The 27,851-nt window shown below is 42.1% G+C and overlaps 1 protein-coding gene and 1 long non-coding RNA gene across 3 annotated transcripts in view; one reads left to right on the top strand and one right to left on the bottom strand.

Annotated features, from left to right (window-relative positions):
* LOC145344249 (uncharacterized) overlaps positions 1–2,017 on the top strand; it is an 82,635-nt gene extending 80,618 nt beyond the window's left edge. The window contains exons 3-4 of the long non-coding RNA XR_013886847.1: positions 689–862; positions 1,439–2,017. This is a non-coding gene — a long non-coding RNA (uncharacterized LOC145344249). The remainder of the gene's footprint in view (positions 1–688; positions 863–1,438) is intronic.
* Positions 1–27,851, bottom strand: part of mon2 (MON2 homolog, regulator of endosome-to-Golgi trafficking) — a 141,200-nt gene that overhangs the window by 38,050 nt on the left and 75,299 nt on the right. For both annotated transcript variants that reach the window (XM_080191284.1, XM_080191286.1), the window contains exons 11-20: positions 25,733–25,883; positions 24,332–24,555; positions 22,533–22,614; positions 11,291–11,466; positions 9,392–9,504; positions 9,195–9,299; positions 4,865–4,945; positions 4,450–4,523; positions 4,268–4,358; positions 2,250–2,351 (exon numbers count right to left, since the gene is read on the bottom strand). In XM_080191284.1, the coding sequence (XP_080047410.1) occupies positions 2,250–2,351; positions 4,268–4,358; positions 4,450–4,523; positions 4,865–4,945; positions 9,195–9,299; positions 9,392–9,504; positions 11,291–11,466; positions 22,533–22,614; positions 24,332–24,555; positions 25,733–25,883 (1,199 nt within the window). The remainder of the gene's footprint in view (positions 1–2,249; positions 2,352–4,267; positions 4,359–4,449; positions 4,524–4,864; positions 4,946–9,194; positions 9,300–9,391; positions 9,505–11,290; positions 11,467–22,532; positions 22,615–24,331; positions 24,556–25,732; positions 25,884–27,851) is intronic.

Genomic DNA, 27,851 nt, shown 5'->3' with positions numbered 1-27,851 from the left:
AATGAAGTCTTGTCTCATACTGCGAGATCTCAATTTCCCAGTACTATTAAAAGAGTTCTCAGAGTTCTTCCTTCCTAGATTTGAAGGTCAAGCTCATTCCATTACTTTTCCAGATTCATATCCTCCACCGTGAATATATTATACAGCAGCACAGCACTATTTGAATACAGTATACATTCAAAACATTGAATTGGGGGAATTTGTTAGTAGAACAAAGGGGGTAATGTGTTTATGATGATAACTAAAGTAGAAGGCTTCAGGACAAAAACTGTGTCAAGGATGCTTAGATAATGGGGAAGGACTTACCTTCTGCGAAAGACAACAAGAGGAAGCGATAGGAAGGAAAACAGAAAGGGACAGCATGAAGTTGACACAAAGAACACAGTAAGGTCAATAATTCAAAATGCTCCACCTGGAAACAGTGTGAAGGAAATATTTACTTCTAAATGAATGCTTTGATTTATCGTAGAGATTCATTGCAACACTCATGACTATTAGATGTTTAGGATTTTTGCTATTTCAGAATAATAAAACAAAAAAATTCTGTCCTGTACCAAGCCCTTGGGTATTATATCTGTTCTGAACAGGATGTTCCTGCTTAATAGTTATGTTCAGCCTTTAAATTATATGCAGACAGAAAAAGGGAATATTTTCCTCTTAACAATAACAACAGGCATTTCCATCTCAGTTACAGGGGGTTACATGAAGCTCAATATACCCTCTCAACAACCCAAAGCTGAACATGTGCCTTAGACTGTGTTGGAATGGTGCTGAATTTGCTTCCATATCTTTCTTACTGCCTGTCTGGCCAAGTTGAGACTAATTCCAGGATAATTTGCCTTGGAACCATGCTTACTGGAAGGTAAAATATGACTTTTCAATTTCTTTTTGTGGGATGCTCATTTGATTATTTCATTTGGAAACTCTTGTATTCAAATCCATTTAGTTGCAGGCTTGTAAATAATTCTTTTCAGTTTTTTTTTTACACACAACACAATTTATTTCTGAGAGTGTCTGGCAATGTGCAAATGTGTTATTTGCAAAAAGCATTTGACATTTTAATTTTAATAGAATTCTTCCACTCACCTTTCTGAAATATCAGGACTGGATGCTCTAATCAACTTGCTGTTCCATATCAAAATAATATTAAAACCAACAGGTGGGAAGCATAATATTTTCTGAATTAAAAATATTCATACTCTCTGATACAAGTTTGTTATCAATAAATTCATTGTTATACCCGGTATAGGCACGTTAAATCTAGAACTTTAAATATGGATCCTGTCTCTGGATAGAAGTTTTTGGAACTGACCTTTATTTAAAAACTGCTAAGTTGGCTGCAAAGTGTCAGATGACGGTCGCAACTTGAACTCATACTGCAGAGTCCGGAAAGTTCCTAACTGGTCTCGAAACATTAACTCTGTTTCTCTCTCCACAGATGCTGCCAGACCTGCTGAGTTTTTCCAGCATTTTCTGCTCTTATTTTTGATTGCATCACTCTGGGTGAGGCACCTCCCTGAGCTGGGCATGTCGAGATTAATAGTATTTGTGGAATGCACATTTCCTGTTGTACGGGGATCTACCAAAACGCAAGGCCAGACTCCACGTTTCTGACTTGGAACCCTAACAATGAGAGCTGGGCAGAAACCAATTCATCTTCAGTATGAACAACTCACCCATCATCCCAACTCCACAGCTTTCAGCTAAGCCATTCTAGATGGACAATTTGTCATATGGCTGAAACCAGCTGAAATTAACAAGTTTTTTTCTGAACCCCCAGAAAGATCTCAACATCTGTAGAAGACACCCAAAAAGAAAGCAGCTGCAGCAAATGGCTGTCTTCTCTTTAGCTCTAAGAGCCTGAAGGCTATAAATCTTAAAACAGTCTCCAAGTCTGATGTCAAAACTTGTTACACGCACACATATATGCACAGGCGCACAGCACTCGTGGGCGTGTGCGCACGAGAGCATGTGAGTGTGAGCGTGCACATATGCACGCGTGATGTGTGCGCGAGTGATTGACACGGTGTATACATTTTTGGGGTCAATGTGTGAATAAATAATCCTCTTTATTTAAACCCATATGAGCTTGGTCCTATTTTTCAAATCAGCTACATTTTCAACAGGTTAACACACACGTAATCCCCTTTCCAAAACCATACCGATTAGACAGGGAGGGAAGAGAATTGGGGGTTTCAGTTTATCACTCCCCCTTTGTCCGTAACAACACAAGACATTAAAAGTTTTACCTCCAAAAGGTGTCCTGTTAAAGGCCTCCAGAGAATCTCAATTCGGTGCATGTTCACCAATCCAGTTTCTAACAACTTAGCAACAGCAAATAGGGAAGGCTCCTAATCCAAGAATAAATAAATTATCATAAATAAAGCAGATTCACCAGAATTATACCAGGGCTAAAAGAGTTAAATTATGAGTAGTTATCCAGACTAGGCCTGCAATCCCTTGAATATTAAATATGTGAGGTTATCTAATTTAAATGACCAATGGAGTGGATAGGATAGAGAAACTATTTCTCTGGTAAAGTTCTGAACACATGGGCATAACCTTAACATTAGAATTCGGCTGTCCAATGACGATGTCAGGAAACACTTATCCACACAAAGCGTAGTGGAAATTTGGAACCCGCACAAAAATCGACTGAAATTTGGGTGCAACAGGGGAGCGGGTCAACTGATAACATCAAAACTTAGATTGATAGACTTTTGCCAAACGAGAGTATTAGGGGGATATGGAAACAAGGTGGATAGATGGAGTTTACAGCCATGATTTAATTGAATGGAAGAACAGGATCAAACAGCTGAATGACCAATGCATGTTCCTAAATTCCAAATGCAAGAAATATTTGGACATCAAAAACGTGGGATGCTCAAAATGGATTTTGGATAGATGTATCTGGAAAACTATTTGACAGTTTAAACAAGGTCTGACACACAAAATCCTTTTTAAATATTGGCATTCAGTGCTTTGTTACTAAATTCACTGCAACAATATCATTCCAAAGAATTACAGAAGTTAACGTAACAATTGAGGGTCAAGATATTTTGGGGGTTAAGTTTACTCATAATGCTCTTAAAAGGAAACTGAATTAAGTCAAAGAAATAGCTCTTCAGGTAAAACCTCATCTTTGAAGTGTAATTATTCACTTCTGTAATGCCAGACTATGGTCATTGGATGACAAAAAATGGAAACACCTGTCAGTAGTTACTAGGAAAAAATGGCGAGAGCCATTTTATCAGGTTAATATCTCACTGAATACCTAATAAAGTTGCTAAACCTTGGCAGGTGGGGGAGGGGGGTAACAAGTTACTGTGTCAAGTTTATCAATAGAAGTTCAGGAGGAAGTACAGAATGTGGTTTACAAAACAGTGCTTCAGAATAACATTAAAATAAATTCCCAAATGGGTGGAATTTTATGAGAATGATTCTAAGCACAGCTAGCATGAAAATGGGATTGCACCCCAATCTTATGGGCATAAGGCATTGAAAATATGGGCTAGACAGTGGGCTATTAGAGGCAGGGCCTGAAGGGGCAGCCCAGTCATGGAGAAGGGGGCCCACTGCCACTCTGCATCGCAGTCAAATCGGTGAGAGACAGGTGCAATCATTCTAGCGGCCAGGGTTACATGTCCATGCAGTGTGGGGCTTACAGTTGGCCGTGAGACCCGGCGATTGCTGGAGAGGAGAATTTGTGGGGTTTGCCCTCAGCCTTCCTGGGGGCCCCAATGGCCTCTGGTTCCATTGGCAAGGCCAACACAACTGTTCGTCGTTCATAGGAAGGAGTTTTTCTCATCAAAGACAGTCTCTCTTAGGGAGGCCATTAAGGCACGTGAGCCTGGACGATTCAGCGCGGGCTTGCTAAGCAGATGTAAATTAAAATCACATTAAATTTGAATAAATTATTCAGCGTCTCGCCCATTTCCAGAGGGAGGCTGACCTCGCCAAAAATCTGCCTCTCAAGATCACGAGAGCGGAGATATTGAGCGGGTTCCTGATTTCTCAGCTCTCACACGATTTTACCAGCTTGCTCCGCCTATCAGTGGGCAGGGTGAGACAGGAAAGCCAAGTGTCTGAGAGTTGCATTTTTCGTATTTAACAATTTTTTTTCGTAACTCAGTTCCAAATTTTCTGTGAGCGACTTACAGCAAAACAGAAACCTCAGTAGCAAGAACATTTGCCCATTTATATAGAAACCATTGTGGTATCTATAAACATCACAAGTCACCAACAATGGATACTTTCCCATTCGTACCTTGTTGTTCCAAAATGCCATATCCATGGCTTCGGTTGATAAGGAGCACAGAGCATTTATCAAATGATGGAGTGAGACATCATCAAGATACCTTCAAATGAGATTTAACACACCAGTTATAAACTGTTTGCAACAGCGCATTATAAATTACTAATTTTGTCTTATTAAGAGATGGTTCTCACTGGGAACTCTCGAATAGTCTTGAAAGTATGTTTGAAATCACTGGTAAATCACTCATGACAGCAGTAGTCAAAACCTAAAGGGGGTTAAAACCATAAATTTGTTATCTATACAACAGTATGCAGCATGAACAAAACAACTAATTTTAACAAGCTCATATGGTGCTGTAAAGGCCTGACAGCAGAATGCAGCTCAAACGTTACTGCTAAATTTCAATTTAAGATCCCTCAAAGCCATTATATTCCAACTGATGTTTAACACGTACAAATTAACCATTTTAAACTTGATAAAAGTTATTAATTGAAGTTTTAACAGAGAACCAAAGACCAGACATAGAAAAGAGACATAGAAAAGAAATATTTTGATAGAAAGCTAAGTGAATTTGAATCTCACATCAAATAGGACATCGTTACTTACAGTGCTCGGTCCTTCAACAGACCTGCCTGGTTTCAGAGCACCTCCACTTGCAGGTTTCAAACCCAGAATCCACACAAGATGCTGATGAAAAGAAAGTCAAATTCAGTTCTGCAACAACTCTCAATTTTAATCATTATTTAGTATGCCATGTGACTGCACAAAAAATGTAAGCCGGTAAATAGACCAAGGGATCACAGTGTGAAACCACACAATTATTAAGGGAGTTTTTCAGACTGTAAACAATATTAACTGGAATTATATTTCGTATATCTCTCAGCTGTTAACATCATCATACAAATTTTACCGAAACATCTGAAAAGATTCATAGATTGAAAGGCAAGTACAGAAAGAAGTTTCACAACACCAGGTTAAAGTCCAACAGGTTTATTTGGAATCATGAGCTTTTGGAGTGCTTCTCCTTCATCGTGAATAATTTTAAATCAATAATTTAAGTAAGCCTAGCAGCTTCAGCTTCCAACATGGATGATGATGTACTTACAGCCAACATAATCATGTAGTACATGCTGGGTGCTCCAGAAATCAAAAGTAGAAAGCATATAACAAAGAACAACCCAGCACGGGAAACAGGCCCTTCGGCCCAACAAGCCCGCGCTGCCGCATCACCCTACACCTATTCTACCCTGCGTATCTACAAATAGAACCCCTGACTTAGCCAGATTCAGGGGAGAATAGTGTCAATTTGGTAAAACCAATCAGCCTAAGAGCACATCTTTGGGGTGTGGGAGGAAACCGGAGCGCCCGGAGGAAACCCACGCAACCACAGGGAGAATGCACAAACTCCCACAGACACAGGCCCAAATCCATGTATCTGCACAGCTAGCAGTGCTAGTCACAGAGCTGTTGCGGCACCCGTCTACCGGTCCAGGATCAAGCACACACACCGACACGAAGTACTAGGCCACTCCCGGAACCTCCAGGAGCAGCCCACGCACGACCCACCGTGTGCATGCCCCTCATTTGACAACGAGGTGGACCTCCACCTGCGGAGTGAAAAGACAAAAACGTTAATCACAAGCCTGCCTTTCCGGTGTCTCCCGAGGTTCTAACCCTTATTCAATAACCCCTACCATAACCCTCCATCCTCGTTTCACTCATGTGCCTATCTAACTGAACCTTAAACGAGTCCAACGTTCCCGCCTCCACCACCCCACTCGGTAGCGCGTTCCATACCCCCACTACTCTCTGCGTAAAGAACCTTCCTCTCATATCCAAATTATACCTCTCCCCCCTCACCCTTAAATCATGTCCTCTTGTATTCGTAACCAATCTAGGGAGCAGTCTCTCACTATTGACCCTGTCTATTCCCTTCAGTATCTTGTATACCTCTATCATGTCACCCCTCAATCTCCGTCTTTCCAAAGAGAACAGTCCCAGTTTCTCCAACCTTTCCTCGTAACCCAACCCCTCCATGCCAGGCAACATCCTGGTAAACCTCCTCTGCACCCTTTCCAGAGCCTCCACGTCCTTCCGGTAGTAAGGTGACCAGAACTGGACGCAGTACTCCAAATGCGGTCTAACCAACGTTCTATACAACTGAAGCATTAGACGGCAGCTTTTAAACTCTATACCTCTTCCTATAAAGGCTAGCATTCCATAAGCCTTCCTGACAACATTCTCCACTTGTGTCACAACCTTCATGGATTTGTGAACCTGCACTCCCAGGTCCCTCTGTGTTTCTATACTCCTAATTTGTCTACCTTTAATCACATAGCTCCTCTCTACATTATTCCTTCCAAACTGCATCACCTCGCATTTGTCAGGATTAAATTCCATCTGCCACCTATCTGCCCAATGCACCAACCTATCTATATCCTGTTGTATCACCTGACAATCCAGTTCAGTACCCGCCAACCCTGCCATCTTGGTGTCATCAGCAAACTTGCTGATCACACCACCTACGCTCTCTTCCAAGTCATTTATGTAGACTACAAAGAGGAGAGGTCCCAGTACCGAGCCCTGTGGCACACCACTGGTCACTGGCCTCCAGCTGGACAAAGTCCCCTCCACAACTACCCTCTGTCTCCTATTGCCCAGCCAGTTCTCAATCCACCTAGCTACCTGACCCCGTATCCCATGCGCCTTAACCTTTTCTACCAGCCTACCATGAGGGACTTTGTCAAACGCCTTACTGAAATCCATATAGATGACATCAACGGCTTGCCCATTGTCAACCGTTTTTGTCACCTCCTCAAAGAATTCCACCAGATTCGTATAAACAGAACTTGTGCAGCGAATTTGATTCTCATAACTTTGTCCATTGCACTCATGTCAAGTTAGCATAACCATGACATTGCTGCAGCGAATCACTGTGACATAGGTTGGAATAACCACTGGCATAACAAACCACTGCTGCAGCATTGACCTATAGTTTGATTTAAGATCATAAGCTACCGGAGCAGAACGAGGCCATTTGGCCCACTGAGTCTTCTCCTTCATTCAATCATGGCTGATAAGTTTCTCAACCCCATTCTCCAGCTTCTTCCCTGTAACCTTTGATCCCCTTACCAATCACGAAAGTCTACACTCAATGACCTGGCCTCCATAGCCTTCATCAATCTATGATAAATATAAATTCAAATTGAGAAAATTGAAGCTACGTACAAATTGTTGCTGTGAATTAAAACTGAAGAAGCATTATGCTCTCATGGCTTTTTGTTTTACATATCTCAATATTATTACAGTTTTGCTAGGGTTAAACTAGCTAATAGGTCTGAATAGGTCCTGGGTGGGATTGTGGTCGAGGCAGTCTTGATGGGCAGAATGGCCTCTTTCTGCGCTGCGGGGATTCTATGATAAAATGATCATTCCCATAAGTCCATTAAGTATGGCCAGGAGGTGCCTGTATTGGATTTCTCTGCTTCCTCTGAAACTAATAATCCTTTTTTTGGTCTACACATGTCCCACTCCACCACTTTTACCCTTCAATCTTCCTGTTATAGCTTCTTGACCATTTCATATCTCTTGAACAAAGGTGGCTTCCTCTGTAATCAGTCTGCGCAAATCAATTCAGCACTGTCAGAGGTGAAGGTCTTTGATCTTCCAGTGCTTCTAAATCATTTCTGTGACATGAGTGGAATTGTTTCAGTGCGACCACATTCATTTCAATTTTTGTTTTTGAATTGGACAAAGAAAAGAGAATAGTCACGTTGCACAGAATTGCAGGTGTGAACATTTTAAAACGTGAAACATTTGGATAGCTGCAAGTGCTGGGGCAGCATGGCGGCAAAGTGGTTAGCACTGCTGCTTCACAGCGCCAGCGACCCGGATTCGATTCCCAGCTTGAGTCACTGTCTGTGTGCAGTTTGCGTGTTCTCCATGTATCTGCCGGGATTTCCTCCGAGTGCTCCAGTTTCCTCCCACTGTCTGAAAGACATGCTGGTTAGGTGCACTGACCCGAACAGACACCAGAGTGTGATGACTAGGGGAATTTCATAGTAACTTCATTGCAGTGCTAATGTAAGCCTTACTTGTGACTAATAAATAATTAAAGTTGTAACAAACTGCACTGAACTAAGGTCTACATCTTTATCGGCTAAGAAAGTCTTGCAGATAAGACAGAAAACTAATCGCAGAACCCAGCACTACGTCACTGGCATGCAAAGGAAAGGCCTGCATTTATATAGCGCCTTTCACAACTTCGGAACAGCTGAAAACTGCTTCAGGACAACAAAGCGCTTTTGAAGTGTAGGTACTGTCGAAATGCAGGAAACGCAGCAGTCGATGCACATACGGCAGGATCCTAAATTGGATAATTACCAAATAATCTGTTGTATTCGCTAGCTGTTTCCCAGTACCTTTTAACTGGCTTCACATGTCATCAGTGCTCCTGGTAGCAAGCCTCACTCAATGGGAGCATGGGCTAGTATTAACACTGACTCCGGGGCCGTACAGGAATGCTGCTCTGCTGGGAACATAGAATTGCTGAGTTTGCTCTTTTAGGAATTACTGTGAAGCACAGCAAGTGTGTTCATGTAGGCAAACATAACAGCTAATTTGGGATCCAACAAACAATGGACAGTTAATCTGTTTTTGGTGACACTGGCTGAGCAGCAACGTTAATAGGGACACCAGGCAAACTCTTTGTTCTTCAAATAGTGCCACAAACCTCTGAACATCCTTCTAACCACACAATAGGGGATACTGAATTAATGTCTCACCCAAAGGTGACCATTTTACTTCCATTGCTTCACACCCAGGTGTATTTCACTCATTCCATGCTAACTTTTACATGTCACATGCAAATAATTACATGATAGTCCAACAAAAGGGAAACAATGCTTGTGCATAACACTTAATTAATTTACTGTACCTGTAGAGTGGCCAGAACAAGTTGCCATGACGTCCCAAGCACTGAACCGTGACAATGAGCTAAATTCAACAATGTCCGCATGCACTGAATGTTCTTTGCAGTCAACTTGGAGGAAAAGAAAGGTTTTTATTTGTTAAATGAATGACTTTGACAAAACATAAATATATTCTTTGAAAATGGAGGAAAAGGCAGCTTACCATGACAGTCCCTTGGTGCTGAGAAGTGAGCGGCTGACCCACTGCAACCACCTGCTGGTGTGAATCACTGGATGGGCTGATCATCTGCACGCTTTGACCCTGAATGGAGTACGCTGGAAAGAAGATCATTATCGTAAAGTAGGAGCAAGAATAGTACACAAAGATCCTCAAGTCCACTCTGCGATTAAGATCTTGGCTGATCTTCTACATCAACTCCACCTTCCCCACCATTTCCCCATATCCCTCAATTGCCTTAGTTTCCAAGGAAAATCTGATTTTTCTTGAATATGTTCATTGGCTGAGTGCCCACAGCCCTATGGGGCAGAGAATTTCAAAAATTCACAACCCTCCAAGTGAAGAAATATCTCACCTCAGTCACAAGTCCTATTATTACATAATGACACCGAGCTCTAGACTCTCCAGTCAAGGAGAATAGTCTCTCAATACCTAACCTACCAAGCCTTCTAAGAACACACTGGGCAGAATCTTGTGGCCATTCACACTGGTGGGATTTTTTGGTCCTGCTGCAGTGATCAGAGATTTGGCTAAGCACCAAGTTCTCCGCCCACAGCAGCGGCAGGTCAGGACTGATCACACCCAAAACATGCAAAGGAAATGCGGTATCGAGACATCTTCATAGAGTCCCTACAGTGCAGAAAGAGGCCACTCAGCCCATCAAGCCTGCACTGACAACAATCCCACCCAGGTACTTTCCCTGTAACCCTACATATTTACCCCGCTGATCTCTCTGAAATTAAGGGGCAATTTAGCAAGTTGCAAAGCACCTGAATAGCACTGTTGTAAAATTCCTTCAACAAAAAACTTTGCAAACAGTATGCAGGTCAAACTGTACGTGGGCGGCACAGTGATTAGCATTGCTGCCTTAAAGCGCTGGGGACCTGGGTTCGATTCCTGACTTAGGTCACTGTCTGTGTGGAGTTTGCATGTTCTCCCCATGTCTGTGTGGTGCTCTGGTTTCCTCCCACAGTCAGAAAGACGTGCTGGTTAGGGTGCATTGACCCAAACAGGCATCACCAGAGGATGGCGACTATGGGAATTTCACAGTAACTTAATGCAGTGCTAATAAAAGCCTTACTTGTGACATAAACTTTTAAATAATCTGACTTATCTTGGTGTGTTACATTTTTTCCTTCAACAACTGTTTCCTTTCTTCTTGTGAAGGTACTGATTGATGACTGATGGGTTAAGTTTGTAGTTATCACTCTTTGCAAATTCTGGCGGTGGTTGTTGGGTAGGGGTTTCGAGTAAATGCATTTGAGGTACAGATCAGCCACAAACTAAGTGAGTGGCGGTACAGGGACCATATGACCTCTTGTTCCTGAGACCTGGTATTCACACCCATTTGCTTTCCAACAGCATCATCATCAGGAGCAGACGCCATTCACTCGTTAAGCTTCATCATTTCCTGTCCAACTCTCCTGCCCCCACCACAACCACCCGAGTGGACAGTAGCTATCTCAGTGCACAGCAGGGCTTTTCTTGACCATATGGCTCAGCGACATAACATATCATTTACTAACTGAACCCTAAGTGCGTTACCTTAAACCTAGCAATTTAATCAGCAGCTCAAGAAAAATACAGCAGCAGTGGTTATTTAATTCACTGCAAAAAAAAAAATGCCACTATCTTTCCCAGAGGAAACATTGCACATAGTGGAAATCTGGATCCTAAATGAGAAAGGAATTGATTCTATATGGCACTTTTAATAAAATTGCAGTTTACGATGTGACCATAGATAAACTTTAGGAAACGCAAAGCAATTTGCCTATAAACAACTACTCTCTAAAAATAAATACGAAACAATACAACAAAGACCCTGATCGTGATGTTATCAGTTAAACAAAAATATAAAATCTGCAAAATGTAAAAACAACTCACTTTTATGAAAACCACCAGAACTGTTCAGGACAGTCAGTGCATAATGTGGGGGCAGGGAAGCCTTGCAAATGGCAGTGATGAAGGCATCTCTTGGTGTAACAAGACTGAGTTTGCCACAGAGAGAAGCCATGGTCATTTCAGCTTTCAAGATGTTTTCTGAGGCAGTTTCGTCAGTGCTGCAAAGACAAACAACCGTTTAAAAACTGTACTGCATTCAATGTACTTCATATGGTGGCGAACAAATCACAATGCAATGTACAAAGGATCAAATAAAACTCAGTTGTGTCAAAATAGTGTTCTAAATATTCAAAGATTTAGTTTCTAACAACAATCTTCAATTTTTGAAAACGCTTTTCACTCAGAGGGTGGTGGGTGAGTGGAATCGGCTGCCGTCGGCGGTGGTGGAGGCAAACTCGTTGGGGTCTTTTAAGAGACTTCTGGATGAGTACATGGGATTTAATGGGATTGAGGGTTATAGATAGGCCTGGTAGGTAGGGATATGATCAGCACAACTTGTGTGCTGAAAGGCCTGTCTGTGCTGTAGTTTTTCTATGTTTTATGTGGGAATCAATGGGGCTTAATGCAGAATCATTGACTGGTTACAAATGGAAGGCCATTTGGCCTGTCATTGTCATGTCAGCTCTCTGCAAGGCCAACTCAGGTAGTCTTACCTGCCCTTTCCCTGTCATCCTCCAAATTATCTCCCTTCAGGTAATTATCCAATTCCATTCTGAAAGCCACAAATGAATTTACCTTCACCACACTCTCAGCCAGTGCATTCCAGATCCCAACCACTCACTGAATAAAAAGACCTTTTCCTCTTGATTCTTTTGCCATTCACTTTACATTAGTGTCCTCTCGTTTGCAACCCCCATCAGATCATTAAAAGAAAGGAGCAGGCCATTCAACACATTGACCCCCATCTGCCATTCAAAAGACCATGGCTGATCTGATTATAATCTCAACTCCACTTTCATAAGAACATAAGAAATAGGAGCAGGAGTAGGCCAACTAGCCCTTCGAGCCTGCCCTGCCATTCAATAGGATCATGGCTGATCTGTCGTGGCTCAGTTCCACATTCCCGCCCTCTCCCCATAACCCTTAATCCCCTCTCTCATCAAAAACCCATCAACCCGCATCTTAAAAATATTTAGCGAGGCAGCCTCCACCACTTCAACGGGCAGAGAATTCCAGAGATTCACCATCCTTTGAGTGAAGAAGTTCCTCCTCAACTCCATTCTAAACCGCCCCCCCCTTTATCTTGAGGCTATGCCCCCTAGTCCTACTATCCTTTCTGAGCGGGAAGAGTCTCTCCACCTCTATCCTATCCATCCCATTCATCATCTTATACGTCTCAATGAGATCTCCCCTCATTCTTCTAAACTCTAACGAGTACAAGCCTAATCTATTCAGCCTCTCCTCATAGCTCAACTCCCTCAACTCCGGCATCAGCCTAGTAAACCTCCTCTGCACTCCCTCCAAGGCTAAAATATCCTTGCGTAAGTACGGCGCCCAAAACTACACACAGTACTCCAGCTGCGGCCTCACCAATGCCCTATACAGCCGCAGCAAGACCTCCCTACTTTTATATTCAATCCCCCTCGCTATGAAGGCCAGCATCCCATTCGCCTTCCTGACCACCTGCTGAACCTGCAAGCTGGGTTTTTGCGACTCATGCACAAGGACCCCGAGGTCCCTCTGCACCGTCGCCTGCTGCAGTTTTTCTCCACGTAAGTAATAATCTTTCCTACCATTATTCCTACCAAAGTGGACCACCTCACACTTGCCAACATTAAATTCCATGTGCCATTTCCTGGCCCATTCGCCCAGCCTATCTAGATCCTTCTGTAGACTCTCCCCACCCTCCGCACAATTTGCCTTTCCACCAATTTTGGTGTCATCAGCAAATTTCGACACCCTACACTCGGTTCCGTCCTCCAGATCATCTATATAAATGGTAAATAGCTGAGGCCCCAGCACCGACCCCTGGGGCAAGTCACCATCCACCAATCCGAATAGCACCCACTCTCTGCCTCCTATTTGACAACCAGTCCTCTATCCACGCTAACACCCTACCCCCAACTCCATGCCCCCGACCTTCTGTAATAACCTCTTGTGAGGTACCTTGTCAAACGCCTTCTGAAAATCCAGAAAGACCACATCCACCGGCTCTCCTCTATCCACCGCCCTAGACACATCCTCATAGAACTCCAGTAAATTTGTCAGACACGACTTCCCTTTAAGGAAACCGTGCTGCATCTGCTCTATCAAGCAGTTCCCCTCAAAATGCCTCGCTATTTCCTCCTTGATGATGGATTCTAACATTTTACCTACAACAGACGTTAAACTAACAGGCCTATAATTCCCCGCCTTTTGCCTGGCACCCTTCTTAAACAACGGCGTAACATTAGCCGTTTTCCAATCTTCCGGCACTTCCCCGGAATCCAGCGACGTCTGGAAAATAACCACCAAGGCATCCACTATCACCTCCGCCATTTCTTTCAGGACCCTCGGATGCATTCCATCCGGTCCTGGGGACTTGTCCACAATCAGCCCCTCCAGTCTGTCGAGCACCACCTCTCTAGTAACAGTAATGTCATCGAGACCCTCCAGTCCTACCACCTTTCCATCTCTAACATCTGGCAAATTATTCACGTCCTCCTCCGTGAAGACCGAAACAAAAAAGTTATTCAAGACCTCCGTCATATCCCCATCCCCTACCACTAAGTCCCCCTTCTCATCCTCTAAGGGACCAACGTTCACCCTAGCCAGCCTCTTCCTTCTTATATATTTATAAAAACTCTTGCTATCCTTTTTTATATTAAGCGCTAGCCCAGCTTCATAGTTTCTCCTACCCTCCTTTATCAACTTCTTTGTCAATCTTTGTTGACATTTAAACCTCTCCCAATCCTCTTCTCGCCCACTACTCTTAGCTACTCTAAACGCCTCCGCTTTTAATTTAACACTTTCCCTCACCTCCTTCGTTCCAGCCTGCTCCCCATAAGTCGGACTCTCTTGTCGAGCAAAAATCTGTCTAACTTGAAAAGTTAATTGTGAAAATATTCAATGACAAAGCTCCCACCGCTCTTGGTGGAAGTGAATTCCAAACTCTAACAACCCTATCAAAGAAGAAATTCCTCATCTCTGTCTTAAATGGAAGACCGTTAATTTTGAGACTCTGTTTCATTTCCCGACAAGAACAAAAAAAAAAGAGCAGGAGTAGGCCATCTAGCCCCTCGAGCCTGCCCTGCCATTCAATAAGATCATGGCTGATCTGATAGTGGTTCAGTTCCACTTACCCACCTGCTCCCCATAACCTTTAATTCCCTTATTGGTCAGAAATCTATCTACCTGTGACTTAAACACATTTAACGAGGTAGCCTCCACTGCTTCAATGGGCAGGGAATTCCAAAGATTCACTACCCTCTGGGAGAAGTTGTTCCTCCTCAACTCTGTTCTGAATTGACTCCCCCTTATTTTGAGGCTGTGCCCTCTAGTTCTTGTTTCCTTTCTAAGTGGAAATAATCTCTCTGCTTCTACCCTGTCTAGCCCCATCATTATCTTACACGTCTCCATAAGATCTCCCCTCAGCCTTCTAAACTCCAACGAGTAGAGGCCCAATCTACTGAATCTTTCCTCATAAGCTAAACCCCCCATCTCCGGAATCAATCTGGTGAACCTTCTCTGTACTCCCTCCAAAACCAATATATCCTTTCGCAAATAAGGGGACCAAAATTGCACACAATAGTCTAGTTGCGGCCTCACCAGTACCTTGTACAATTGCAGTAAGACCTCCCTGCTTTTGTACTCCATCCCCCTCGCGATAAAGGCCAACATTCCATTTGCCTTCTTGATCACCTGCTGAACCTCCAAACTGAGTTTTTGCGATTCATGCACAAGGACCCCCAGGTCCCTCTGCGCAGTAGCATGTTGTAATTTTTCACCATTTAAATAATAGTCCATTTTACCATTATTCCTTCCAAAGTGGATAACCTCACATTTGCTAATGTTATACTCCATCTGCCAGATCCTCGCCCACTCACTTAGCCTATCCAAATCTCTCTGCAGACTTTCCACGCCCTCCATGCAATTTACTTTCCCACTCATCTTTGTATCATCCGCAAACTTTGTTACCCTACACTTGGTCCTCTCCTCCAGATCGTCTATGTATATGGTAAACAGTTGAGGCCCCAGCACCGATCCCTGCGGCACACTACTAGTCACCAACTGCCAACCAGAAAAGCACCCATTTATTCCGTCACTCTGCTTCCTGTTAGATGGCGAATCCTCAAACCACGATAACACTTTACCCCCAACTCCGTGTACCTTAATCTTATCCAGCAACCTTTTGTGAGGCACCTCATCGAATGCCTTCTGGAAATCTAAAAACACCACATCCACTGGTTCCCCTCTGTCAACCGCACTCGTTACATCTTCATAAAAATCCAGTAAATTCGTCAAACATGGCTTTCCCTTCATGAACCCATGCTGCCTCTGCTTGACTGAACCATTATTTTCTAGGTGTCCTGCTACTTCTTCCTTAATGATGGACTCCAGCATTTTCCCAACTACGGACATTAAGCTAACCGGCCTGTAGTTACCTGCCTTTTGTCTACCTCCTTTTTTAAACAGTGGCGTTACATTAGCTGTTTTCCAATCAGCTGGCACCTCCCCAAAGTCCAGCAAAGTTTGATAAATAACAACTAATGCACCTGCTGTTATTTCTGCCATTTCTTTTAGTACCCTGGGATGCATTCCATCCGGACCTGGGGACTTGTCTACCTTTAGTCCCATTAGCCTACCAAGCACTACCTCTTTAGTAACAGTAATTGTTTTAAGGTCCTCATCCCCTACAGTTCCACGATCGTCAATTATCGGTGCACAATTTGTGTTCTCTACCGTGAAGACCAACACAAAAAAACTTCTTTAAGGCCTCGGCCATTTCCTTGTTTCCCAATGGAAATGGAAGACATCCCCTCAAAGTCTTGAGTGTTTCAATAAGATCACCTCTCATTCTTCTGAACTCCAATCAGTTTAGACCTAACCTCCCAAAAGTCAGCTGAACCTCGCTGAAGTGCTTCCAACGCAAGTAATAAGACCAAAATTGGACACAACACTCTCGGTATGGTCACACCAATGCCCTGTATAACTGTAACAAGACTTATTTACCTTTTATATTCCCTTTGCAATAAAGCTCAGCATTCCATTTGCTTTCTTAATTACTTGCTGCACCTGAAAGCGAGATTTTTGAGAGTCCTTCCACTAATGAGCTGCAGTTTCTCCATATCCGTCTGAGCTAGATCCCTCATGATTTTGGACATTTCCATTAAATCTTCTCTTAACCTTCCTAGTCTGTAGGGAGAAGAATCCCAGCTTCTTCTATCTATTTTCATAACTCAAGTTCCTCATCCTTGGGACTATTCTCGTAAAGTACTACATAGCAAAGAAAATACACTACATCCACCTCTCTTGATGGAGAAAAACAAAGGTTGAAGATGCTGGAGTAGACAGGTGGCAACGGAGATAATTATTTTGATGCAGATAATTTGATGGACGTTTCAGTGCTGAAGGACGTATACACGCAGTGTAACAAATACACGCAGTGTGCTGAGTACAGAATTCCAACTTTCTTCGTAGCCCTTACATGTCAACAATCTCAATTGCTTATGGCTGGGATGTCTGAGTCATTTGCTTTCTCTATGACTGTCAAGGGAACATTGGATTTTTTTTGCATGCTTGTCACAAGCAGGAAAGCCTGTTTCGATAATTTCTAGAATTTCGATGCATGGTGCCAACCCCATCAGAAACATAAAAAGAAAAACAATGCTTAATATTCTAATGTCCCTTCAATCTTATCCATACCTACAGAAAGGCTGCAGAAACAATCCCAAACATTTAGGAACAAGGGTTTAAAAATCCATCTGTGTTCCTGGCACAGGCTACACACCCCCCCCTCCGCCCCATTTTCTGTTTTGCACCAATTATAAGCCTCCCAAAAAAATGGCACAGTGCATATCAATTTCTATTCTCAGAAATGTGACATGAAGAGCAAAAAGGTTTAGCTTGGGAAACTGGTTGCTGGAATGGCACAGCTTCTGGTGTTTAATGCAGCCCAGTAGTTGGAGAACAAATGCAAAACTATTACACAAATATCACAACATTTCCATTTACTTGCTTAAAATGTGGTCTTCCCAGAATGTATGCCAAGCTTTAATTCCAGTTTTTAAAGAAGGCACAGACTTTCGCTTGTCAGCCTTTTGGCTAAGATCAAGTGTCAGATCAAGCCCAAGGCAGGGTGTAATGCCTTATCTTGTCAGCTTGGATCTTGTCCGTCTCCCTTGTGGGGATCTTGAATTGGATTCAATTGGATTTTGAATTTGGTGTTTGGAGCAAGCAGGGAATGGATTTGGGTTTGCTCACTCCATTCACAGCATAGGCTTTGTAACTTTAAAGATGGATTAAAAAATTTTTTAAAGAAGTTATCTTCAGTACTTTCATATATTTTCTTAATGCATCACTCTACAATATTTCTACAAAAGGTGTAATTAATTTGCACCTTCAGAATATTAGTACAATTGTTGGCCTCACAGAAGATATTGGGTTAACTTTTGTGGTCAATATCACTGGTTGCTGACCTCAAAGACAGGCTCCTACACAGATCCAGCACACACCATAGTGCAGACCTTGGGTGGCACGGTGGCGAGCACTGCTGCCTCTCAGCACCAGGGACCTGTGTTCAATTGCGGCCAAAGGACATTGCCTGTGTGGAGTTTGCATGTTCTCCCCGTGTCTGTATGCGTTTCTCTGGGTGTTCCGGTTTCCTCCCACAGTCCAAAGATGTGCAGATTAGATGGACTGGCCATGTTAAATTGACCCTAGAGTCAGGGGGGATTAGCAGAGTAAGTGTATGGAGATACAGGAATGGGGCTGGGTGGGATTATGGTCGGTGCAGACTTGATGGGCCGAATGGCCTCCTTCTGCACTGTAGGATTCTATGGTTCTCCCCCATCCTCTTGCCAACAGCAGTTTAAATATGGTGCTAAGTCAGAGGCATTGCCAGACATCCAGCAACAGTGAAACCAGCAAACATGATAAGCAAACAATCATACTGAAGTATTCTAACAGTAAACCAGGAAGTCAAAAGTACAATATCCTTCACTTTTAAGTTTTCAGATGGTGAAATAAGCAATGATTCGATTAAGATAGAAGTTAAAATGTAAATATAAATATTTTTTAAAAATAGTATGCAATTTATCATAATGGAGAAATGTGATATAATATTCCACAAATATTGTAGGTCCGATTAGGGTGTTTATTTGTAATTGTGACATTAATAAACTATTAAAACCCAATTACACTTTCAAGCCATCTCAGAGACATGAAGTGAAAAGTGGAAATTCTTATCAATTCATAGAATTCCCAATCAGCAACACATCCTCTGGAATAGCACTGAACTGACAGCAAATTCTGGGTTTTTGTATTATCTTATATATGTGTAGACTCCAAGGTTGCTGTCAGTTTCACTGGAGTAATGATGGTGAACATGATCTTTCTGGCCGTCAATAGCACGGTACAACCCACACCACATAAATGACTCAGGTTCAGTGTTTCTCTCCTGTTTCAGGAAGCATGTGCTCCGGTTCATGGTGCACTGAGACACAGAGAGCAGAAAGGCACACAGATCGATTCTTGGCCTGTCCTGAGTTAGCGTATATCAGTCAGATTAACAACTGATGATGTCAAATTGACTTCAATGTGGGGAAGGGAAAAATCAGCCAATAACTCTTCTTGGAAAAGTAAGTTGAGGATGACACCTCATTCATGACCAGTCAGCATCAGGTGAGGACTAAATATGAAGAATGGTCACTTGAGCAAAGACAGAGCATTCTGGAGCCATACACAAGGATAAATCATAGAGCACAGAACACTGCAGCACAAACAGGGCCTTCGGCCCACAAGTTGCGCCGATCATATCCCTAACTACCAGGCCTATCTATAACTCTCAATCCCATTAAATCCCATGTACCGTTCGCGAGAGAAAGGCAAGCAAAAAGGTTGAACTGATAAAACTTGGTAGGCAAGGGAATTAAGGGCTATGGGGAGAAAGCGGGAAAGTGGGACTGAACCATTTCAGATCAGCCATGATCTTATTGAATGGCGGGGTAGGCTCGAAGGGCTAGATGGCCTACTCCTGCTCCTATTTCTTATGTTATGTTCTTAATTCTATCCACTTCAGGTGCAATGATGCTGAGCATTGGCCTGTCAAGGATGTGACAAAGTTAGATGCATTCATTAGAAACACTGATGGTTCAAAGCTGTCAGTCAAACTCTCTGGCGCACTACAGGAAATATGACACCAGGTGCAGCAGACTAAAAGAAAACTTTAACCCACGTTTATTTACCCAATACCTAATCCAGGAGTGTTTAGTGTTAATAATGGATGTTAAAAGTAAACTGAAAGACCAGCAAATTTACAAAAATAGTGTAACATTCACATTCTGACCCAAGACTGATTTTGACCTTTTCCTCCCCACCTCTTCCTGGCCAGTGATCCATGCAGATTACAGAAGACTACGTTATCTAAATGAGCAATCATCACGAGTGAACTTCATCACTGAGCACAAACAGATTATTCAATTGTGCAGATGCTGTAACTGCTAAGAATACTGGCCGTGCCCACTATTCATTTACATACAATGTCTTAAAACCAACGGTCACTGGAGTAACTTTTAATTGGGAATCATTATGTTCAATTCGTCGCGAACCCAGCAGAGAAATTTCAATGATCTGTTGGATTTGAAACCCCTTTCCCAGAATTGAAAAGACAAGTGCAGCAATCCAATTAGCCACCTTGTGAACAAGCAATCACAGCTGACCTTTTAAGGGATTGATTCTGTTCCTAAATGACAACTTGAATATCTTAAAGATTTATAGCCAGTTTAAAGAACACCCTTTACATTAAAAAAAAGTTTGGCCAGTTATGTACATAATGACAAAGCTGCCACAAGCTCAATATCACAAAATCACTGCAGTCATGTGGTAAATAGACGTACCCCATACCATGCTAATGTGACACTGTGCTTCTGCCACTAGAGGCTGTAATTGAGCTTTACGGATACTGCAACAGATTCTTACACTGGGCTAAGGACTACATCTGTAGTTAGAACTAAGCACAAGCTACTTGCATAATCTATGCAAAGTTATGGCCCACTTTTGGTCCATCCCTTAGAACAAGCTTTACATGAAGCTCAGCGACTTTGCACATCAAATTTGGTGGCCAGTCACAAGACCAAGGGGAGACTGCAGTTAGAGGAGAAGGCCTGAGATTAAAAAGGAGTGTATGAAGGATGGAGAGAATGGAAAGAGAAACATCAGGGGAAGGAAACACACACTTGACCTTGCTGGTTGTCTGACTGGATAGATAAATACCTTGTATGCTGCCAAAACCAATGAGAAGTTGCATTTATGTGCATCATATTATAACTTGAGCTAATTTAAGGTACTTAGTCATAGTTTTTGAGAGACCAAAGGCATTTCTCTCCACTGGAAAGAGACAAGTGTGATAAAGCTTGACAGGCAAGTATGGGGCAAGGCAAGGAAACAGACCTCTATGAACCATTACAACTAGTACAGTCATTGAATCTTGTGTTGCTGGCATCATTCTTCATCGTGCTCGTAACCAACTACTGCAGCATTCCGCTTTTGAAGCTGGTTGAAAGATAACTTCTGTGCTTTTCTTCGAAATATTGCCAGGGAATGCAGATGGGGCTTTTTAGTTTAGCATCTGAAAAACATCACCTCCAACACTGCAGAGCTGCACTGAAATGCTGGCTGAGATTTTGTGTTCCAAGTTTCCAGTGTGGGCTTTTAACCCATAACCTTTTGACTCAGAGGCGAGGGTACTATTCACTGAGCCATGTCTGATACATAACTACACACGCTTAGAGATGTTGGTCTTGAAATCGTATTGGAAAACTCCGAGGTATGGCTCTGCCTGCCTCATGGATGTACACCTGATCTGGTTGTAAATATAGGGAGCAGGTCAGCTGCAAGTTCTGGGCTGGTACCCATGTCATTTTCACCTCATTTAAGTCCTCTTCAGGTGCAATAATTCTCACTGGAAGTGGGCCGGTTGAGGATCTTAAAATTTCAAAAGTGCTAATTCGATATTTGTCACTTTCCCCAATGGCAACTGATCAGGTAGTAATCAGCCGCTGTAGCAAAATCAGACTCTGTAATTTCACCAACCCCACTTTCTCCAGGATAATGCATGTAGGTATACAATGTACAATGGAGGTGGAAGTGGCAAGGTTTCTGACAGATGTTATCTGCACCTCTTTCAGTGACATTGACACAGACAACAGGAGAATGAAGCATCTGGCCTCAGCTGGGAAAATTTTAAAATACTTGAAAATGGGCAAAGACCTGTTCAAACCAGGCCCAGTTCTTTACCTCTTAAAGTTTATTTGTCAGTGTCACAAGGAGGCTTACATTAACACTGCAATGAAATTATTGTAAAAATCTCCTAGTCACCACAATACGGCACTACTCAGGTACAATGAGGGACCTTCATGAGTAGCTAATTGAAAATTACAAATAACTACAATAAATCCTTCAGAATGATTGCTCAAAGGTCATCACGACTTGAAATATCCAGTCAGTTTCTTTCCACAGATGCTGCCTGACCTGTTGAGTATTTCTGGAATTTTTTTAAATTCAAATTTCCAACAACCGCAGTATTTTGCTTTTTGCATTAGTGAACGAAAGCTGCACACTTCCTTGGAATCCAAATCAGCAACAGTCAGAGGAACTAAAGACAGTCACATTGAGTGGATGGTCAATAGGGTGTGGGAAGTGTCATAGTGGAAAATCCTCACAATAATGGGCTGCATGCAATTTCTTTCACTGGGTATATGGACACAATCAAGTGTCAATGAAAAATAAATCTGCTATTCTTTGGCACAGTGGAGCTTGGATAATTACACATTTAATTCCATAACAATTCTTACATTTCTCACAGAGAATTCTGATATTCTCATCTAGAAGCTCTGATCCAATGTGCTATAGTAACAAACTTATTTTGTACTCATCAGATTTCATCCAATTCTTGTTTGGCATGAAAAGATGGATTTGCAAATCAGATTTCTGGAGAGTTGGCATGAATCTTTAAGCCAGTTACGGCTCAGTCTATTAACTGGGCAGACATAGTTATGAAGGAACATAAAGAGCCATCTGTATTTACCTGGCATCCAGCAACAAGGACAGAGCTGCAAGAAGGCCACACCAACAAGCACCGACCATCTCCTCCCATACGGCTCGAGAAACTGAGAAGAAATGGAAAGAAATGTGCATCTATATCAGGTTATATTTTTAGGAGTTGAATTTTCCACAATTTCTCAGATTTTGCAAAAAGAGTCACTAAAAACTAGCAACAAAATGCGCACAACACAAAATAAGATTACTAAAAACTTGTGCCACATTTACAATATGGGTGAGGTGAAGCATTGTGAATGTTTTTGGCTTTGGAAAGACAAGTGGAGAAGGATGTTTTTTGCTAACAATTTGAGAAACAGAACAATCTGGGGATACTAATGCTGGAGCAATGGGCTGTGCTGTACTGTACTTTTTTAAACATTTGATCATAATCTCCAAGTACTGGTTTACTGTCTCAACATTTTCTCCCTTCCAAAAGGCCTTGGGTTTTTTTTTGCCACACTGTTTTCCTCCTCAAACAATCTGTTTTCCAATAGGTTGCCTAAGTATTCATTTTCATGTGGGTCTCGACCACACGTGTTGCTTGTTTGGCTTTTTGGTGAGCGAGCAGACAGCAGAACTGGACCCTGCCTTTACTCAGAGTGTTGCGTAAAGGCAGGAGGAGGCCATTTGGCCCATCACGTCTGTGCCAGCTGAAAAATGAACCACTCAGCCTAATCCCACTTTTCAGCATTGGGTCCGTAGCCCTGCAGGTTATAGCCCTTGAGATGTACATCCAGACACCTTTTAAATGAGATGAGGCTTTCTGCTTCTACTATCCTTTCAGGCAGTGAGTTCCAGAAAAGAAAAACCTCACCTCCTCTCTAATTTTCTACTAACACTTTGAATCTATGCCTACAAGTCATTGACCTCTCTACTAAAATAAACAGACCTTTACCCATCCAACCCATCCACGCCCCTTACAATCTTGTACACTTCGATCAAATCTCCCCTCAGCCTCTTCTGTTCCAAGGCGAACAATCCTAGCCTATCCAATATATCTAAGACTGCAATTTTTTAAGCTAAAAGATGCCACTGTAGACAGAATAGGTGGTAGAAATACTGCTGCTATATCCAATAGATAGATAAATCTCAGGGTAATAGAATTACTAAATCAGTAATGCAAAATCTAGAAGAAATCCTGTTGTATCTGTAACATAGGTAATCAGAAGAGGCGAATCTTGCTGATTGATGACACTGGTAAGCAGTCAAGAAGAATTTTACTGCTGTATTTGTAATATAGGTAAATATTAAAAGGAGAACCTCCTACCATAGCACAGAAAGAGGCCATTCACCCATCATGCCTGTGTCAGCTATTCGGTAGAGCTCTCCAACTCACCCAGTCCCCACAGCCCTGCAAACTTTTTCCCTTTAAATATTATTCAAGTTTCTTATGAAGGCCACTATTAAATGCACCAGCCTTTCAGGCAGTACACTTCAGGTCACTACTCGCTGTGCAAAAAAAAAGTTGCCTCATTTCATTTCTGGTCCTTTTGCCAATCACCTGTGCCCTCCAGTTACTGATTCGTGCTATTAAGAACACATTTTCCTTATTTACTCTGTCAAAATCATGATGTGAACTTCTCTATCAATACTTGAAATTCATAATAAATACAAATTGTGAATGAGAATGCTAATGTATCTGCAACATCAATAAAGAGCCAAGGAAAATCCTGCTCGTTTCTCATTGGGAAAGGAGGTGATGAAAGATAACCTGCCACGAAAACAGGAGTTACAAGTTGGCACCATTGAGATTAGAGATCTAGGATGCAAAGCCAAGTTTATTACCATCATCCTTTTCAGACTCTGCCAGCTTCTCTTGCTGCTCTGAAGGCTGCACCTCCGCTGTTTTCTTTGCAAGGCCAGGCTGGGAAGCGATTTCTTCACTGTCCAATTCTGCCTCGATCATGGCAGTAATACCACGAACCAGGTCTAGAAGGCAACCAAATGCTACAGACATGGCATAGCCGTCAGGGATAGTAGGAGGCTCCACTTTGTCCAGCAATTCTAGACTAAAGAGTGGTTCAAATTAACAGATGAACTGTTTTTAAAAATCACATACATTTTAGACACTACCAGGTAAAATTTACAACACACGTCAATTGGCAACATACAATATGGATCCATGCTGTAATTACTTGAAATCAATCATTAAATTTTGAACGCTCCCTCTATTTAAAAATAGGCATTGAAGTAAAACCAATGCCACTCACTAAATTAATCTGGTTCACTCCATTACAGGTATTTAGATGAGAATGATAATCAAGATACACCAAAATCTTTAGATTTCTGATGTCAGGAACTCTAAACATTTTCTAAGCTGACACAACCTGCCACAAAGATAGGCTCAGGGATTTTCTTGGTCAATTTTCTCTCCTATTCTGAAGTAGTGACCCTTTGCGGGGTCAATAAATGCAGAGCGCCCTCCAGTAGCTCACCCACGTAACTATGTTTCATGTCAGTCTAGATGCTGAAAATTGGCGACTGAGCTCAATTCTATCTTCAATTCCATCTTCATCTGATGTTCACTGTGAGAACGCTTTAAATGAGCAAGGCCAGGTTTGCATCATAAGTTTTAAAACTGCATTCAATTTCGATATAGCGTGACCATCCCTGCATTAGTATGTGCCAAATTTGATGTCTACAGTGCAGTGCATTTTCATCAGCTAACAAAATGCCAAAGGGCAGAAAATATCATCCAATTAGTTTCTTCGTGTTTTAAAACAACACTCAAATTACACAATCTGCAGCATTTGGATTCTTAAAGATGTAGGTGTTTCAGACTTAGTAAACCACGTGGGCCATCTAAATAATTTCTCCTTACTAACTGATCCCAGAACCATCTAAAAACAGATATCTGCACAGCTATGAATCTTTTGCAAAACCACATCACACTTGGATTTGGTTAAGTAACCAATACAGTGAAATCCTTCAAACAAAATGGAGTGGCTGAAAATTCTAATTGATGGATCCAAAAATTTCAAGTAAGGTTTGAAGTTTTTGCATGTTTAATTTTGTGGCTTTTCATTGGAATGCAGCATTCCCCAAAGACCAACCAAGTGTCTCCCAGATCTTTGAGAAATATCTTTCTGGAATCAGTGTTCCGATGTACTGTCCCCGTGTCCCTCAAAGAATCCTTTGCAGTTCAATTGTCTTTGGATGCCAGAACATGACTAAACTTGCACTCACTAGGCTGCTTTAGAAGTGCCTTGTACAGAGGTACTTAGAATTGGAATCCATGTGCCTCTGTATTCAAAAGCTGGCTGTGGGGTAAGCCCCACGGTGGTGCTCATCCCTGCCCCGTTCTGTGCTGCAGACGGACCACCACCTCCACTCGTGCCTGCAAAACAGCAAAATTTAGCTTCAATTTATCCAACAGGCAGAACAAAAGCAAATTTACTCATAGATCAACATTCTGAACACATTATCTCATATTTGTATCTAGACCATCAGTGAATTCCCACCTTGAATAATGTAACTGCCTGAAATCACCGGATAGTGAGTGGCAACTTGGTTCATAGAAATTGTGCCTTTTTGACTGCAGATGAAGCTACTGTTTTCCAAGCATATCAAAGCTGCAAGTTATGAATGGTTCTTAACATTTGAGGAACATAGGACAGGCTGGACTTTAACCTCACTGGATGGTTTTGAGTTGGACAACCATTTTAGATGCTTTCCAATTTTACACTCGATTCAAGGCAATACAGCATAAAATCAGGCAAGGTGTGAAATGGATATCCAAACCAAAAGCTCAACCTGTCTGGCAAGAACAATGAAATTGTGGTGCCTATTGATATAGCTCATTGGGCAAGCCTGTAGAATGTAATAAGAGGGGAACAAGCCATGGTCAAACTCCCTAGCAGCTCTGGTGGACAGCAGCATTTGAAAATCCGGTGAAATTTCTTTTAAAGTTTATTTATTATTGTCACAAGTAGGCTTACATTCACACTGCAATGAAGTTACTGTGAAAATCCCCTCGTCACCACACTCCAGCACCTGGTTGCGTACACTGATCTTAGCGTGGCCAATTCACCTAACCTGCACATCTCTGGAGTGTAGCAGGAAACTGGGGCATCCAGAGGAAACCCATGCAGACATGGGGACAATGTGCAGACTCTGCACAGACAGTGCCCCAAGTTAGGAATCAAGCCCTGGTCCCTGACACTGTGAGACAGAAGTGCTAACCACTGAACCACCAAGCCCTGAGGAAAGACACTGGTCTCACACATCAATTTCAAAAGAGGTGGAATACAGGTAATCTGGGAGAAAGATTTTATTGCTGAATCAGAAGAACAATCGAAAGCAATAAAAGAAAAAGGAAATATAGAAGATAGAATTTTCTAATTCTCAGCAGAACTTTAAAAAGCATCAAATATGAAACTTGACTATTGTAATCCAAGTTCAGGTGTCTCCTTCACACCGACCCAGGTACTTTGCTGCTGGTATCATGCTGGATAGAATCCCTATCAATTAAGTTACCAAGGCAACTCTGAATTTCCCATGTGTTTTCATATACACACATTAAAAAAGCATTTGATGTTATGTAGAAATTTCTAAAGGTGTATAATGTTAAGCACTTTTAACACTTGTGAGATTAACAAACACCAGCATAGTATGCAATATATTGCAATTCTGGAGAGTGTGAAAGTGGCTTGAACCAAATTCACACATCATCCTGAAGGAAGATACTTGTACACTTTGTAGTGCCTTTAATCTTTCAATCTGCAAAATATTGAATAAAAGCAAATTACTGCAGAAGCAGGAATCTGAAACCATTGCAGAAGGTATAACACCTGTCCCTTTACCTCTCCTATGCTCATCATCCAAGGTCCAAAACATTCCAGGTTAAGTAGCGTTTAATTTGATGTACCGTATTCAATTTGATGTATTGTATTCGCCGCCCTCAATGTGATCTCCTCTATATTGGAGAGACCAAGTATAGACTGGGTGATTGCTTTGCTCAGCACTTTTGGTCTGTGCCCAATGAGAACCCTAACCTTCCAGCTGCTTGCTATTTTAACACACGATCCTGCTGCCATGCTCACATGTCTGTCCTTAGCTTCTGCTGCAATGTTCCAGTGAAGCGCAACGCAACCTGGAGGGACAGCATCTCATCTTCCAGCTAGGCACTTTACAGCCTTCTGGTCTCAACATCAAATTCAACAACTTCAGATGATTTGCTCTACACCACATTAACCCATTTGCTTTCATTCTATTTTATTTATTTTTTTACTGCTATCTACTTTTTATTTCTTTATTGTCTGTCTTCATTTTTTCTTCCCCCCACACTCTTTCCCCCTATTTTATC

The sequence above is a fragment of the Carcharhinus amblyrhynchos genome, chromosome 6 (genome assembly GCF_965287045.1).
Source record: "Carcharhinus amblyrhynchos chromosome 6, sCarAmb.v2.hapA, whole genome shotgun sequence".
Lineage (NCBI taxonomy): Eukaryota > Metazoa > Chordata > Chondrichthyes > Carcharhiniformes > Carcharhinidae > Carcharhinus > Carcharhinus amblyrhynchos.
Note: the sequence above shows the minus strand (reverse complement) of the source record. Positions and strands in the feature narration are given on the sequence as shown.